This window comes from Schistocerca cancellata, unplaced genomic scaffold, assembly GCF_023864275.1.
Source record: "Schistocerca cancellata isolate TAMUIC-IGC-003103 unplaced genomic scaffold, iqSchCanc2.1 HiC_scaffold_799, whole genome shotgun sequence".
In the NCBI taxonomy this organism is placed as follows: Eukaryota; Metazoa; Arthropoda; class Insecta; order Orthoptera; family Acrididae; genus Schistocerca; species Schistocerca cancellata.
The window spans coordinates 5,236,876-5,253,277 of NW_026046810.1; the positions used below are offsets into that span (position 1 = coordinate 5,236,876).

At 41.9% G+C, this 16,402-nt stretch overlaps 1 protein-coding gene across 1 annotated transcript; it reads left to right on the forward strand.

Annotated features, from left to right (window-relative positions):
* Positions 1 to 386: 386 nt before the first annotated feature.
* LOC126143443 (ankyrin repeat domain-containing protein 65-like) lies at positions 387 to 10,503 on the forward strand. The gene is made up of 2 exons (XM_049915372.1): positions 387 to 1,398; positions 9,946 to 10,503. Exons 1-2 carry the CDS (start codon positions 854 to 856, stop codon positions 10,424 to 10,426), a joined length of 1,026 nt encoding a protein of 341 aa, XP_049771329.1. The 5' UTR covers positions 387 to 853; the 3' UTR covers positions 10,427 to 10,503.
* The last annotated feature ends 5,899 nt before the right edge of the window (positions 10,504 to 16,402 follow it).

Below are 16,402 nucleotides of genomic sequence, written 5' to 3' on the forward strand. Positions count from 1 at the left end.
AGTCCAGATTGTTCATCACAGTAAAATTTCAGTGTTTTTTTTTTTTTTCAAAGTCTGAGCAGTAAAAGACAATGCACACGGAAGTAGTGGATTTCCATGCAGTCTTGAAGAAGTAGTGTTGTCCTTCCAACGGAAAGACAGTGCTGACTCTCGACATGCTGACAGGTAATGGGCCACAACAGAGCAAACCCACAGCAGAGTCAGTCGAAGTTTTGAAGAATATTGGTAGGTAGGTCATCACAGAGCAGACCCACTGTAGTCCTGGTAGAGACTGTGGTATTGGTGGGCCACCAGAGGTGTAGACCCACTGCAGTCCTTGTAGAAATTGTGGACAGGCCCACTATAGTCCTGGTAGAGACGACCAGCAGCCATCTGTTGTGACTGTGCGGGTGCACAATCACCAGTGAAGAGTCTTGCAGTTAATATAGCAAGTCCATAACCACCACTTGTGCACTCACAAAGTTTTTTGGAATTGTCCTTAGAACCAGCAATGCTGTTAACCAGTCCCTTGCTGAATTATTAACACACGTGCAAACACTATCAGTCCCTACTTCTCCATATACTATGACCAACAGAAACGTGTGCAGTGAATTGGAACTTACAAGTTACTTAATTTGATGAACTGCTGTCAATTAAAATTTTATAACATAAGAATACAATGACAAGAAAACATAAACAGCCTACTTACAACCTGTGGCTAGGGAAGGATGTCATGCAGTTGTGATTGACATGTAATGGGCGATATTTACCCGCTACTGCTGAGCACAGATCACCTATGCCTAATACATGAATTTACGGTGCTGTGTAAGGGCAAATGGCTGTTCAGTGATGCCTTGTTTCAGAAACGTTCACAATGGCAGCCGCCAAGGAGGTGCAAGAGGCTGCTGCTACGGGTGCTGGGGAAGGGGCCACGGTGACGCTGGTGGCCGGTGACACGCGGCTGGTGGCGCACAGGGCCGTCCTGGCAGGCAGGAGCCCCGTGTTCGCCGCCATGCTCTGCCAGGACACGCCGGAGGCCAGCAGCAGTGTGGTCGCAGTCCCCGACGTGGAGGGCCCGGTGCTGCACCAGCTGCTCGCCTACATGTACTCCCCCCGTGCTCCCGAGGTGCCCCGCATGGCCCCACAACTCCTGGCAGCTGCCGACAGGTACGGCGTGTGGGGGCTGAAGGTCCAGTGTGAGGAGCAGCTGGCCAGTCAGCTGTCAGCAGAGAACGCGGCGCGCACGGCGGTGCTGGCTGTGAGGCACTCCTGTCCCAGCCTCGCAGAGGTCGCTGTCGCCTTCATAAAAGCCAACTCGCTGGTGTTTGCCACAGCGGGTTGGGCCGATGCTATCCTCAACCACCCTGATGAGGTGGTCAAAGTGAGTCAGTTGCTCGGTGGGCCACTAAAAGAAACCAGGTAAGTGCGACACAAGATGATCACCTGCATTTCCCATTGTTAAGTGTGAAACTCTATTCCCATACCTGTGTGTGTGTGTGTGTGTGTTCAAGGCTATAATGTTTGCCACTCAGTTTGTATAGATGTCTCTGTCCTGCAAAATGCAGCTTCATTGATGCCTACAACAGCCATTTGCTGGTACCTCAGAATACTTTTGTTGCCTAGCAGACTGAAAGGGAATTCTTAAGGCTTACGTCGCCACTTGTTGGCAAACTGCCTACTGGCTTATATCTCGGGTTCTTTGGCCGATGTTCGTCTGATGATTTTACTGACGTTTCGCCAGCACGAGTGGCTAACATTGTCAAAGTTTCACCACTGCCAGTGGTGAACTGGAGCCCACCTCGCTGCCACAGATGGGATGACTGGACGATCAATCATTACCAGGATGAAAGAACATAAGAGACATTGCAGGTTGGGCCAGCTTGAGAAATCAGCCGCTTATTCAGAGAAGCTGTAGAAATAGAAAAACACGAGAATGGCTTCAACAATAAAGCGGAAAGCCTTATGGTAAACGGATCCTGGATTCCTGTAATGCAGCGAACGACCGTCGCAGGTAGCAAGAGTACAACTGTACCGGAAATGACCGCGGAAAAGCCCTCAGACATTGGTGCAACAGGTACATATGGTCTGTGGCTGTGAGCTCGGCTCCATTTTATCACCGGCAATGGAGGGTGAAGCTTTGACAATGCCAGCCAATCATGCTGCCGTAACATCAGTAAAATCATCAGACAAACATCGGCCAAAGAACCAGCGACAGAAGCCAATAGGCAGTTTTGTCACATTCAGACATATCTCTAAATTTAACAGTGTTTACCAGCACATGTCATGAAATAGCCCAAGTTTTCGTAGCTTCAAAAATTTTGACCTTTAAACAGTCCCTCCTTATTTGTTGTTACTGTTAAATTGCATGTGTACAAAACGTTGCCCTATAGCTTTATGCATCAGGTATCTCAACAAAGGTACAAACCCTTTGTATACAGCATCAGTCATTTTGCTGTGGGCACAAAGATGCGTTGCTCAGCACATAAGCTGAAGCAGTGATGTGTCTAGTTTGGGGGCAAGACGAGCTGTGCCTCAGGCCTCATTCTGTGCAGTGTGCAGGTCACTAAAATCCTGTTTGCATAAAGTAGAGTTTAAAGCGGTTCAGTGTGTCTTCTGCAACTGCTACTCACACTTAAATACCTAGCAATAGTGTCACGCTGCGTAAACTCAAGAAAAGATGAGGGCTAACTGTGTCACTCATAACCAACACCTGGTACAAAGTAGCCTACTGCAGCACAGATCATGTTGAGCAACAATATATTTACAGTTTTCGTTTGATGATGTAGCTAATATAGACCTGAGGAAATCAGTTCGTGTAAAGTAGATACTCAGAGCAATTGCTATTCCCAACTCGGTGTTTACAATCTGAAAATAATTTTCTCAGCACAATCCTTTATTGTCTTTAGACGGTACAAGAAAACTTTTTAACTACATTTAAGGCACAGCAGATGAAACTGTCGTATAGAAGATTCGCAGAAAAGGTGAAATGAGCGTCTATGCACCCATGTGAGGTTGATCATTATGCATGCAACCTGTGACCAGCTCAAAGGATAAGAACCCAGGCCTAACGGCAGCTCTGGGTGCTCCCATACAGTGTGGAGTGTCCCCATATTGTTTCTCTCAGTTTAGCCATCATGCAGAGCACATGCAACACTCACTCCCACAGAAGGGGTTTAGTGGTCAGCATGCTTTGCCTGCATCCTTGATGAAAAGGCGTCATATTTGTCTGCCTGTCTTTCAAGTTTTCTGTATCTTCACAAACTCTCCAGTAACTACCACAGGATTTCCTTCAGTTAGGGTGCTGCTGACGGCCTTCTCTACCCTACCCATTGCTGCTGCTGTACCTTCTCCGATAACCAGAACATTGAAGAGTCACTGATATTTAACTTCCATTTGCTCCACACCACTTAGTTATATATTCCCCTGAATTTCTGATAGCTAATAAAATTTTTGGCTAGACTTAAATATTTGTGCAATACTTTGTGCTGTTTACTTACTAGAAATTTTCTCTTTTGGTTAAATTGGCTGCACTCCCTAGATCATTGATAATTAACTTCTAGCCCCTATTGTTAATTATTCAGCCTGATCCTCTCTTGTTTGGTTAGCATGACATGAAAATTCATGTTTGAAACACGAAATGTATTAAAACTGCTCTACATTTTTTTTAAAGAAGCTGTTTTCGAAACACATCACTATCTAATCGCATTAATGTGACAACCTGTCAAAGGCCTGAATAAGCTCCTTTGGCAGCACAACATATGTGGTAAGAGAGTCAATGAGTTTCTGGAAGGTACAGACAGGCCAGCTGCACTAGGCTTCTCAGTTTAGAATCCATGGCATGAACAGCACACTCGAGGTAGTCCCAAAGATCATCGATTGGAGTGGTGAGGGGGAAAGGGGGGAGTTGTAGGAAGGCTGGGAAATGTGAAAAAGAAAATATGATGCCTGAATCTAGATTTAACGTGACCAGCGAACTGAAATGGAAAGAAGGATGGCATGTTAGAGGAATGTGATGATATCAACAGGATGAGGAAGTTGAGGAAAAGGTCAGCACTGAATAGCAACCCAGGAGTAATTTTGAAGAGTTCAGTGATTTATTTGTGTCATAATTAGCAAAACAACAGCAACAATAATTCGGGTTAGGAAGCCATTGTCACTCCCAGAAAATCAACTGACAGTAAGAGAGTATACAACGATAGTGAATAGGTATCTCTGTATGTAAAAAGAGAGAAACATCTAATAATCATTGGGTTGCTGTAATAGGGGAAGGTAAAAAGACATAGTTAAGAGACAATATAAGATTATTGGAAAGAATGAGAGAGGAGAAAGTTTCCTAGAATTCTGAATTAAATACCTACTGGTAACAATAAACACGATCTAAAAGAATCAAATCAGAAGAAAGTGGAAAAGGCCTCTTCTGCCTCAGCTCCTCAAGATATGGAGCACCTTGGTCGCGCCGCTGCAGTTTTGCATAACAGCCTGTCCCAGCATTGACACACATACAGAGCAGAAACTGTAACCGTTATAGATTACTTTTCTGGCTGTTCCAAGAAATTTAGTGTTGATAGCACCACCTACGTTTATGTGAGATATGGGGGTGGGGGGAGGAACTGAGTTTCTTCACATGAGAGTAGCAATACTGCTCCCTGTAGTACCATGGCTGTATTCCCTGATGTCTTCACATACTATTACCCTGTCCCTTCTTCTTGTCACCTATTTTGTAGAGAACTTCCACAGTTCCTTTCTTATCAGTTCACATCTTCCTATAGCCTCCCATTCTGAATGTGGTATTATCTTTTCTTGCTTTTCTCGCAGCGCACGATTCATTTTCATTCACTACTCAGCTCCAGTTGTACATTCTCAGATACTTCTTCTACAGATTAAGGCCTGTGTTTGGTATTTGTAGTCTTGTTTTCTGAGGAATGTCGTATTACCCTGCTGGAGCAACTTTCATTGTCCCTCATGTCTATGTTTGTTGCTGTGTGGTCCTTAATTTTCATAACTTTGTTATCAATGTTATTTCTACTACTACCCAATACATTCATCTTTCTTTTGATTGTAAATCCTAATGCTGTATTCATTAGACTGTTCATTCCATTCAACCGCTCTGGTAATTCTTTCTCACTTTTACTAATGATAACAATACCATCAGCGAATCCTATCATGAAATCCTTTCATTCTGAATTTTAATTCTATTCCTGAATCTCTTCAGTTGCAGCAGTGATACCTCAATTTTCGTTTTAAACGATTACGGTGAACCATTTCTAGCATATTTTGAATTAGTTCCTCTTTCTTCCATTCCTATTTTTCCCTGTCGATTATTGTATATAACTACATGTTACCTGCATTTCCCCTATTTATTAAACTATTTTTAAGGATTTTATACGAGTTGCACCATTTTACACTGCCAAAGCTTCCTAAAGGTAGACTAATCCAATGAACATTCCTTTATTTTTGGTAAATATTGCTTCCATTACCAAGTGCAAGTGCCTCTCTGAGACCTTTATCTTTCCTAAATCCAAACTTATCAGACTATAATAGATCTTAAACTTTCCCTACCATTCTACTGTATGTTGTTCTCATCATAAATTTGGATGCATGAGTTGTCAAGCTGATTGTGTGGAACTCTTCACTTATTGGCCTTTGCCTGCTTCTATAGTATCTGCATGACATTTTTTTCTGAAGGTCTGCTTGTATGTCCCTTGTCATAGGTTGTGCAACCAACTTGAACAGTCATATGGGTGTCACTTTCACCAAACGTTATAGAAATTCCTAAGTAATATTATCCAACCAGATTGTCTTGTATGTGTGCAAGTATTCCAAAGCTTTTCTTAAGTTCTAATACTGAGTCCCCTATGTTTTGTTATTTGATGACCATTTTTTTCTTGTGTCATGTCATCTGATAGTTCCTTTCACTCATAGAGGTCTTCACTATACTGTTTCCAACCTTGCTCTGCTCTGCTTTTAACAACAGAATTCCTTTCTTACTCTTGATCTTGAATGCTCACACTTTTCCAGCAACCATTTTGCTTTTGTTTTTCCAGAACTTCCTTTTTCATTGATTCCTTAGTGACCTGTAATGCTGTAGGGAACAGTTCCAGAAATGACACACTATTTTAATGTTTTGTTTTTATTCAAAAATTTAATCATTTTTTATTATGTAAACACTTCAAAATCCAGGACGTCCACAAAAATTATTAGAAATCATTAAACATGAAACTACAATACTAAGAAAAAATTAAGACAAGAAACTATGCTCATGTGTCATTTTATACTTACAATAGGGACAAAATGATGGTGCACAATTTTCAGAAAAAGTAAACACCCTAAGCCAAAACCTCTTGAAGGTTTAATACATATCCATGCATATGTTTCTGAAAAGATTTCTCACAAAATTCATAACTGTACCTGGGATATCAGCATACTGTGAGCCCATACCTTACATCTAGTATATTTAATGCACGATTCCCCTGGTCTTGAATGGAAGAAGATAGTGCAGTTCATACAAACACAGTCATCATCTGCACTGAGATCTGAGTTATAGGCTTCCACCCTGCTTAACTATATTCTTTTGCAAGCTTGTCGAAATATCTGCCAATCCTCAGTTAATTTTCACTGGTGCACTTTTTCTTCTAGAAGCTTGTTGTTGGTACAGCTACTCAGAAAGCCAGAAGAAACCAGAGTTATTTTACGTTTCTTTAATGAGCATTGTACTGCAGCACAAACTGGAAATACTTCATCAAATGGTGCCTTGAGTCATCTAGAGCTATCTTTTACAAGTCTCAAAGCTGTTTGTGGAAGTATTCCTCTTCAGATGGTGAAATATTCTGTAAAACATGTGAACATGCAGAAAAATTGGGATATTTGCTGTCACGCTTAGGTGGATGTGAATTTTGGTCACCATGTACAGGCGAAGATTGTTTTCGTCCAAGCTGCCGGCCGAGCCCATTGCATACAGGGAGCATGCAGCACTGTGTGTCCCATGAGCCAGAGAGGCGGCCACCGTTTATGCCTTCTTCTCACACTCCTTTGGTAACAGGATTGCTTGGATGTTGGGCAGGACAAAAGCCTCTGTGGTGATGTCAGAGGGGAGCTTGTTGCAGATTGCAGGTCCAAGTGGTGCAGGGTGACGTATGTCTTATTGTTGCAGGCTATGATTCCATCCAGCTCAAGCACTCAGCTGCTAGGTACTCGGTGATGGCGGCGAGGTAGAATGGTGCCCAGGCACCCACAGGCTCTGCATACTTAGCCTTGCGCAAAAGAGGGTAGATTCTGCTGACTAGGAACTGAAGCCCAGCCCTGCTTGAGTGGTACTTTCACTTTCCCTTGACTTAGCCTCCCTTTTTGCGTGTGGACATTTCAGCTAGGTAAGTGATGCAGGCGAACGAGAGGGCAGCAACAGTGTGACCTGGAGTGAGTCAAGCAACCTTAGGAAATCCACTCTTAGTATTAACCACACATGCTTCTATACCTTATGCAGTGGCAAAGAGCTAACGCATTTGGCACTGGGTGACGTTGGGTGTGTTTCTAGGAGGTTTGAAACTTTCATTATAATGGGTCTTCCTGGGCCCAAAAATGCAAACGTGTATTGGCTGAAGTTGGCAATTACAGTGGGATAGTAGGCAAAATAGAGAAACTCCATTTTCATTGGCACATTTCAGCACTTGAACATGTTTGAGATTCCAGCAATCATCATCAGTGATAAACACTTTATTCTCTTTGCTTACCTTAATGAAACTAGAAAAATTTCTCCAGCCATTCATCCACTTTCTGGCCCTATTTCTAGAGTTCTTATAGGTACTCCATCAGTTAATTGCTCTTTCGGTTTTTTATGGGGTAGAGTAAAGCTGGAGGTATAAAGTTAGCAGCAGAATTCATGCACGCTAATGTTGTAATGTGCAACCTCCTTTCAACATTTGTAAGTACCCCCACTTGTTTCTCCAGTCATTGCAAAAATTTTTTGCCTCATGTCCACACATGAAAGTACAGATAAATTCATGCCGGTGAAATTCTTCTTTATTGAGGACATTCATATAGCGTGTAAAATCTGTTAACCTGAACTCTATTAAATACCATTGCATGAGCCAAAGTAGCAGCTTCCAGCTCCCTTAAAGATAAATCAGGATTGTGTGGCATAAATCCATTCAGTCAGTCAGTCCTTATTAAATTTTTGAGAGATACTATTTTGTTCTGTGGCTTAGTAAGCTAGTTCCTTTGGGACAGTATATCCTGCATAAACCCCTCGTCAAATGTAGTCTGAAACCTCTGACCCTTCGTTTGTGGCATGCCTTCTGAAAGTCACCTGTGATACACCAAACTGTCTGGCTGCTCTCAATCAGCCGATTTCATTCTTGTTTACTATACTGATGGCCCTTTCCATGGCTTATTTATCCCATGACGGGCATGTAGTCTTTCGGACAAACATTTTAACAAACTGCAAAAATTTGGTAGGAATTGGGATCCAAGCTCTTTCATGGTATTAGTAATGCTATTGCAGTGTATTTGTAAATATTTTAAATGGTTTTATTACGTCAGTTGATCAGTCAAAATGAGTCGTTTTGCCCTTACTCATGACATGTCATTTTATGGTATACATGTAGACATAGATGAATCGACTTAGTTGCTCTTTACCATAGCCTCGGATTCCAAACAACAGGGTCTATTCATACACAGTCCCATGATGCTTTAACTTGATTTTGGTATCTCTGTGCGCTCTGTGTTCTAAAATGAAGTAGCAACATTGCTACTATGTAGTAAATGTCACTGTTGTCCCCTGTAAACCAGTGGACACAACAGAGATAGGCAGTGGAGCACAAGCACCACAACCACCACCACCACCACCACAACCAGCACAACCATTGGTGGACCTAGTAAAGCACTATGGGAGTCAACACGATTTGCAGGCTGTTAAATATTGTAGACTTTTTCATGATTCACATTCTCTACCTCATTATTCAATAGGACAGGTTATGGAATGTTACATAAATTTTCAAAAAACTTATTCATCGAGAGTACATGATGTATGTAAGAGTTCATTAATTTTTCATTCCATTTCATGGATTTATTTTAACTGGAACAGTCGTATTACCATTTTAGTGCGCATCTGATATTTTAACAGAATGGATCTGGGCATATGGAAGATGAATATTATGTTGATAAGTTGTAATAAATCTCTTGGCAGAATAAGAAAAGTACATATCATTTATTTGCTTTGTTTGTCCAGAAGTTGCCACATTTTAGTTACCAGCACATGCCACACGTATTTTACAATATGTATTCTTTTCTAGGATGACTGTAGTGAACTTGTCAGATACAAGTGACACTTTGTGTGTGTGTGTCGGTGTTTCCCTGTTTTTTCAAATATGTTCATGTAGAAGACTGTACACTGTTACAGGCTTCAGTTGTACACACACACACACACACACACACACACACGATGGAGAAGTAGTAGATTACGTGCCATTGTTACATGTAAAATGTTTCGATGAATTTCTTTTCTGTGAAACAGAAGCTGGCAAAATTTGCTGATACAGGTCACCAAATATACCAATAAGAGGTTTGAAGGATTTTGCTTTAATGTCAGGAAAGTCTTTAACATGTAAAAGTAAATTGTTTTGTGTGTAATCTTTGATAGTTTCACTGAGAACTAGTATAAGCTTCCTGAAGCATCTATTGTAGCAGATATAATGACTGCTAAGAAACAGCACCCCGAGTTGAAAGAAAGTGAGTTACAGCAATCAGCGTGTCGGAATTTGACAGATGAAAATCTTGAGAGGTTGCATAAACAAACTTTTAATGGATAGTGGTTGAAGACAGAACCACTATACCTTAATATACGAGTTTCGTATCATAGAAGGGGAATATAGTAGGCTCGTTGTTGGACATATGTATACATTTTTGGTTGTATGTTTTCTTTATTAAGTGTGTGTTTTCAGGAAGGTGTGAGAATTTTTATGTTTTGTGCAGGAGCCTTCCTGGAAAGAAGATTAGCCGAGGACTGATCCAGGCAGCTAAGGAGGGGGCGGTGGAGGAGCTCAGGGTGCTTCTTGCGACAGGGGCGAAAGTGGGGGCGAGGGACGAGGACATGTGGACTGCTCTGCACTGGGCAGCTGAGAGGGGACACCTGGAAGCAGTAACATGTCTGTTGGAAGGTGGAGCAGAGGTGGATGTCGGGGACAGCAGGCAGACCACGCCACTGCACTGGGCTGCATACCGCGGTCACGTGGCTGTGACACGGCTATTGCTGGACTCCTCTGCTGACCCCGATGCCAGGGATAAGTATGGGTGGACGCCGCTGCACTGTGCAGCAAGATGCGGCCACACAAAGGTGGCGGCTGTGCTGCTCAATGCAGGGGCTGACACTGGGGCCAGGGACGCACACGGGCACGAACCCTGGGTCATCGCCAGGCAAAACGGCAAGCAGCAGCTCGTGGAGATGCTATCGTGAAGGATTCAGTTCAACAAACATCTCTGCAATAATGCTGAAATGACTCTCTGCATCTGTCTGTGATATTGTTCTAAATAAAGAATGCAAAAGTGAATACTGCAGTCCATCATTTGTACTCACCTTTAAGTAGGACCCAAATACAGTGGTCTCATTATCATAGACTTCGTATTCTGTGCTGTGCGAGGCAATTGGGGTTAAGCAGCCATTCATTCAAGGTGCCTGCCACACAGACTTGACACACAAATGATTAGACAAGCAATTCTATACATTGATAGAATACAGCACAATCATACAACTGTTATAATGATAATTGTTCATGGTCCTATGTCATAATGCAGCTGAAGCATCATCGTCAATAGAATAAAAATCAGTTAAATTCTTATAAAGGAAAAGGACACAGCCAACTTTCCAGATTATAAGATAAGAATATGTTTCTATGATATAAGACGGTATCTATTTCTGCGTTTGCTGCAATAATGGAATAGTTCATATATTTTATTATTGTGTCATACTGGTAGTATAATTCGCATTACCTTATGTGCTGGTCATCTGTAATTGTAAAAGCAGTTCTTGTTTAACTACAGAGAAGCAAAGCACAATCTCAAATCTCATGATCTTCATCTGGCTGTAATGCTGCTGACATGAAACATGTTACGATCTGACAGACAGTGTTGAATACCCCCACGTATGGGATGCCTTGGCAAATCTCACTACTTTACACATTTCCGTTCTTTCAACCTTCTGTGCATTCCCCTATCCAGGTATCGTCAGATGAGCGCTTGTAGCAACTCTGGACAGACAGGCGCCATTGCTGACAGCACCCTCACTGCCCCAGTTGGCAGTCTTTGTAACTACAGATTGCAGGAATTCTACAGCCGATACCAGAACGTGACGTACTTCTGTAGACAACTAGGTCACGAAAAGGAGCACTTCACGATAGATACATATGCCACCCCAATCCAAAAGAAGGAAGAAAACTGTACTTGTTACATTTTATGGAATAGCTATGCAGATAGATAGAACTTGGCAGTTTGCAGAAAACAAAAGGAGTTCTGGAAACCGGGGTGATGCAAAACATTTTTGATGTGTGTATTATGCTGTCATGATATCAGTATCTAGGCGCTGAATTAATGAATCAGTTTGCAGAAAACGAGACTGACGACCATGTTGTTTCCTCATTTCTGCAAACTGATGTCCTTCATGTAGTTGGTCATTGGACATTCAGTCAAATATTGAAGAGTCGTAATATTTTGTAGTCGGAGCAACAACAGCTTTAGCTATACTCGTACATTGTTAGTGTAAAGAAATTTACAGAAATTCTCCAAAATTTTAAATATCGATTAAAATTTTGTTCTGAGAACGGATGAAAATGCCTCAGGGTCACATTAGCTGTATAGAGGTTCTTTTATTAGACAACACAACCACCATTATAAGTCTAATGTACAGTGATAATTACACTGCATAAGGCTAGAGACGATGTAGGATATACCAACATTGAAGTTGTAAACTGATCAATTGTATAACCAATGGAAATGTTATCAGATTAGCTTAACTCTGAATTCTAGAGCCTAAAGTGAACGTCTAAAGTGTCAAAACTCATGACTCATTAAGAAAGCAAAGCTTTGTTACAACCATCCCAGGGTGTTATATGGTGACTCCTTATTAAATGTGGTCTTAAAATGAATTTTCGATTAAAGAGGATAGCAGTTAACATCTGCAATTTCTCCATCATGTGGATAAAAGCATTGTTCACTTAGAACTGCTCATAAAACTGTGTTAAGTGACGAAGGAGCTACAACAGTCTATCCAGTGATAGATTCTTGGACCCTGCTAGTGAGAGCTCAGCTTGTATGGGGTCTGTTAGGGTGGGCAGTTGTGACACTCGCCTAATAGAATTCACTTTGAGGAACTAATATGAACCAAAATAATGGGCGGGGTAGGAAATGAACGTCAAATGAATGATGGAAGCACTAGGTGGTTTAGTCATCACTTGGCACAGTTTTATTGGCAGTCTACATGAACAATGGTTTTATCCCCATGCTGGAGGTATTTCATGTGCAACAAGAACGCTATGGGCATGTAAGGCATGTTAGAGCTAACATCTGACTAGGTGGGATGGTTTAATTTTTCTCTATTTGTACACGCTCAGCTCTACATTCCACAAATCTGCATTCTGGTCTACGGCGACGTGCAGTGTCACTCCCTCAAATACTGTAAAATAACTGACTGAGATATTTGTGTCCCTAAATTGCATTATGTTGACTGTTTGCTGTAAGCGTGTCCTACACATGAAATCTTCCTTTACTAGATAACTGAAGCAAGCTGTTGGAAAAATTTCCACATAGTAAGTCACAAATGTTGATTTGCTTCACTCAAACTGCACACCCTTACTGAGTGGTACCCATATCAAACCTATGACCTACTAGGTAGAAACTGCAACCTACTGGATTAGTCAGGTCTGCCTTGCTCTACAGTTTTTACTCTCTGCAGCTCCCTCCAGTATCATGAAAATTACTGCCAGATATCTTGACAGATGTCCTATCATCCTCTCCCTTCATCTTGTCAGTGTTTTTCATACATTCCTTTGCTTGTATTTTCTGGGGATGACCACCTCATTCCTTATCAGTCCACCAGATTTTCAACATTCTTCTGTAGCACCACATCTCAAATGCTTTGATCCTGTCCTGTTCTAGTTTTCCAACGGTCCATGACTCACTATCATATAATGCCGCGCTCGAAATGTATGTTCTCATAAATCTTCCTCAAACTAAGATCTATGTTTGATACTAGCAGACTTCTCTTGTCCAGGAATGTCTTTTTTTCTCTATGCCGGTCTGTTTATTATGTCCTCCTTGCTATGTCCATCATTGGTTATTTTGCTGCCTAGTAGGTAGATTCCTAGACTTCATGTATTTTGTGATAACCAATTCTTGCTATTGTCATCTGTGCTTCTTCTCATTGTATTCACGTTTCTTCGATTTAGTCTCAATTCATATCTTGTAGTCCAGTAGATTGTTTATTCCATTCAGCAGATCCTGTCATTCTTCTTCAGTTTCACTGAGGATAGCGCTGCTATTAGCAAATATTATCAATATCCTTACACTTTGAATTCTAGTCCCACTCTTTAACCTTTCTTTTATTTCATCACTGCTTCTTCAATTTATGAAAGGAACGGCAACGATGAAATACTAGACCCCTGTCTTACATCCTTTTTAATTTGTGTACTTCGTCATTCTAGGTCTTCCAGACTTAGCCTTCATCTTGGTTCTTGTACGTATTGTATATTACCTGTTATTCTATGTAGTTTGTCCATATTTTTGGCAGAATTGAGAGTATGTTGCACCATTTTACATTGTCGAATACCTGTTCTAGGCCAACAGATCCTATGAAAAGTCTCGATTTTTCTTCGGTATTACTTCCCTTATCAACTGCAACACCAGAACTGTCTCCCTTGTGCCTTTATCCTTCCTAAAAATAAACCATCTAACAGATCCTGAATTTTCTTTTCCATTCTTCTGTATACTATTCCTGTTGAGAACTTGGACACATGAGCTGTTAAGGTGAATTCTCGGAGTTACTGACTCTTGTGAAATTCGAAATGGTGTGGATACCGGTTTCTGAATGTCAGACAGTATATCGTGAGTATCATACATTCTACACACCAGTGTGAACAGTCGATTTGTTGCCACTTCCCCCAGTGATTTTAGAGATATCTTCCAAAGCTCTTTTAAATTCTGATTCTAATATTGTACCACCCCTCTCTTCTATATCAACTCCTGCTTCTTCTTCTTCTATCACCTAATCAGCCAACAACTCCTACCCCTCATAGAGGCCTTCAATGTGTTCTTTTCATCTGCGTACTGGGAAATGAGAGCAAAGTATGAATAATTTCATTGTCAGGCCATCTGAACGATGAAGTTTTCTCACACTGTCAAACATTGAGGCTAGCATCGGATCTAGGGACTGTTCAGGGAAAGAGAAATACTTAGGAGATGATGGAACAGCCTATCTTGTAAAGGGGTGTCTACAATAGATTGACAGGCAGAAACTCGTGTAATACAAGGAAGTGCAGTGCAGTGGCACTATGGCATTGTGTAGTACTGAAGAAAAGGTAGTGATGGGAGAGTCAGCATATGGGAGAGTCAGCATAGGCTGACTTAGGGTGGCTACTGCCCCCACACTCTCTTTTGATCCATTCAAGAATGGTGTATGGAAAGAATGAGTGAAGGAGAGCTAGCCTCACAATCGAAAATCATGGTTTATAGCTGCTTGAAAGTCGTTGCTAATGTGTATTAACATATTCAAATTCTTCTGGAATATTCATATGGAACACTGGTGGACAGTATAACGTATGAAATAAAATGTAAAACTAACTTGAAATCAATCTCTTTGAGGTTAATACGGTTTCTGTCAGAAGGACAAGTAATTGGGTTAAGAGCATGGCATGCACCTAGAGTTAGTGTGTGGTGCACACTTCATCACAATAGGTGTACTAATGTGGGCACTGTGAGTCACCTAGATGATATATTGTTATGCGACTTGACATGTGACCCACTTGACTGCTGAAGATTCTCTCTTTGGCTGCAGCTCTGTAGTGTGCAGTCATAATCGTCAATTCTGGTAGCACACTACTTGTAAAACTGAGACTCGGTTGAGACATCAGAAAAAATGTGTCTGAAAGCGATGCATTCCAGAGGAAAAAGAGGTGAGAAACTGTCTGGATCTGAAATTCTGAGTTGTGTAGTCTACTGTGGCACTATACTCAGCCTGTCCCCAAACAGGTGTTTACCTACATTGCAGCCTGCCGAGATACTCCTGTTAGCACAGGATTCCTTCCTGCCTGTTGGCCAGTAGACTATGAGAAGCAATGCAGAGCATGCTGGAGGTTCTGTGTGGCAGCAGCAGCTCTGAGTTGCACAGAGGCAGCTGGCCTGAGTGGTGCCTCTCACAGGTGGGTGTGCAGCATATGCTGCCTTTGACAGTCAGGGAGGTTCCAACAGTGGAGTGGCACGGCTCAGTGGGCACACAGGGCACAGCGTGGCTTCTGATGCATCCCGACACTGCGACCTGGAGGCCCTTCTTGCTGTCTAAATAAAGGCGTGAGTGCCTACCTCTCCTATCCCCATACCAAACATAGTGTCTCATGTGCCAACTGTACTAGCTGCACCAGTGAGCTATACAGTATGGTATAAGCGATCTAGTTCTGACAACCAGAGGGCTCTCTGTCATATTACACTTAGGATAAGTGAATTTCTCACCATTATAATTTTAGAACAAGTGAAATTTGAATCATCTCACCATTTAAAACTTTGGAGAAATGAGCTCTTGGGTTCTGAACTTAAGGTAATTGCAGTGGGTTAAATTGTTTCAATTGTAATGTCCAAGGCTTAACTGTTTCAACTACTGTCAGCTGGGCTGGGAATCTTTTAAATTTAGGGAAAGAGAAGCTGTATATTTCTGAACTGAGCTGAGATGGATCTGAACTGAGCTGAGATGAATCTGAACTGAGCTGAGATGAATCTGAACTGAGCTGAGATGGATCTGAACTGAGCTGAGATGGATCTGAACTGAGCTGAGATGGATCTGAACTGAGCTGAGATGGAACTGAACTGAGCTGAGATGGAACTGAACTGAGCTGAGATGAATCTGAACTGATCTGAGATGAATCTGAACTGAGCAGAGATGAATCTGAACTGAACTCGGCTGAGTCGAATCTAATCTGAAGTGAGCTGAGTCGAACTGAGCTGAGCTGAGTCGAATCTGAACTGAGTTGGAGTGCAGACAAGTTGACCTTGGTTACAACCCATAGCATGAAAAACTTATCTACATATCCTGGAAGTACCCAAGAGGCTCAGACTAGCAGGGGCAAAATATATCTTGCCTAACAGGCAGGGCTCGAGCTACAGGAGGAAGAAACACCTGTTGTCCTGGCTGTGTATAGCATCCCACACACGCTAAGACTGGCATGGGTGTTGA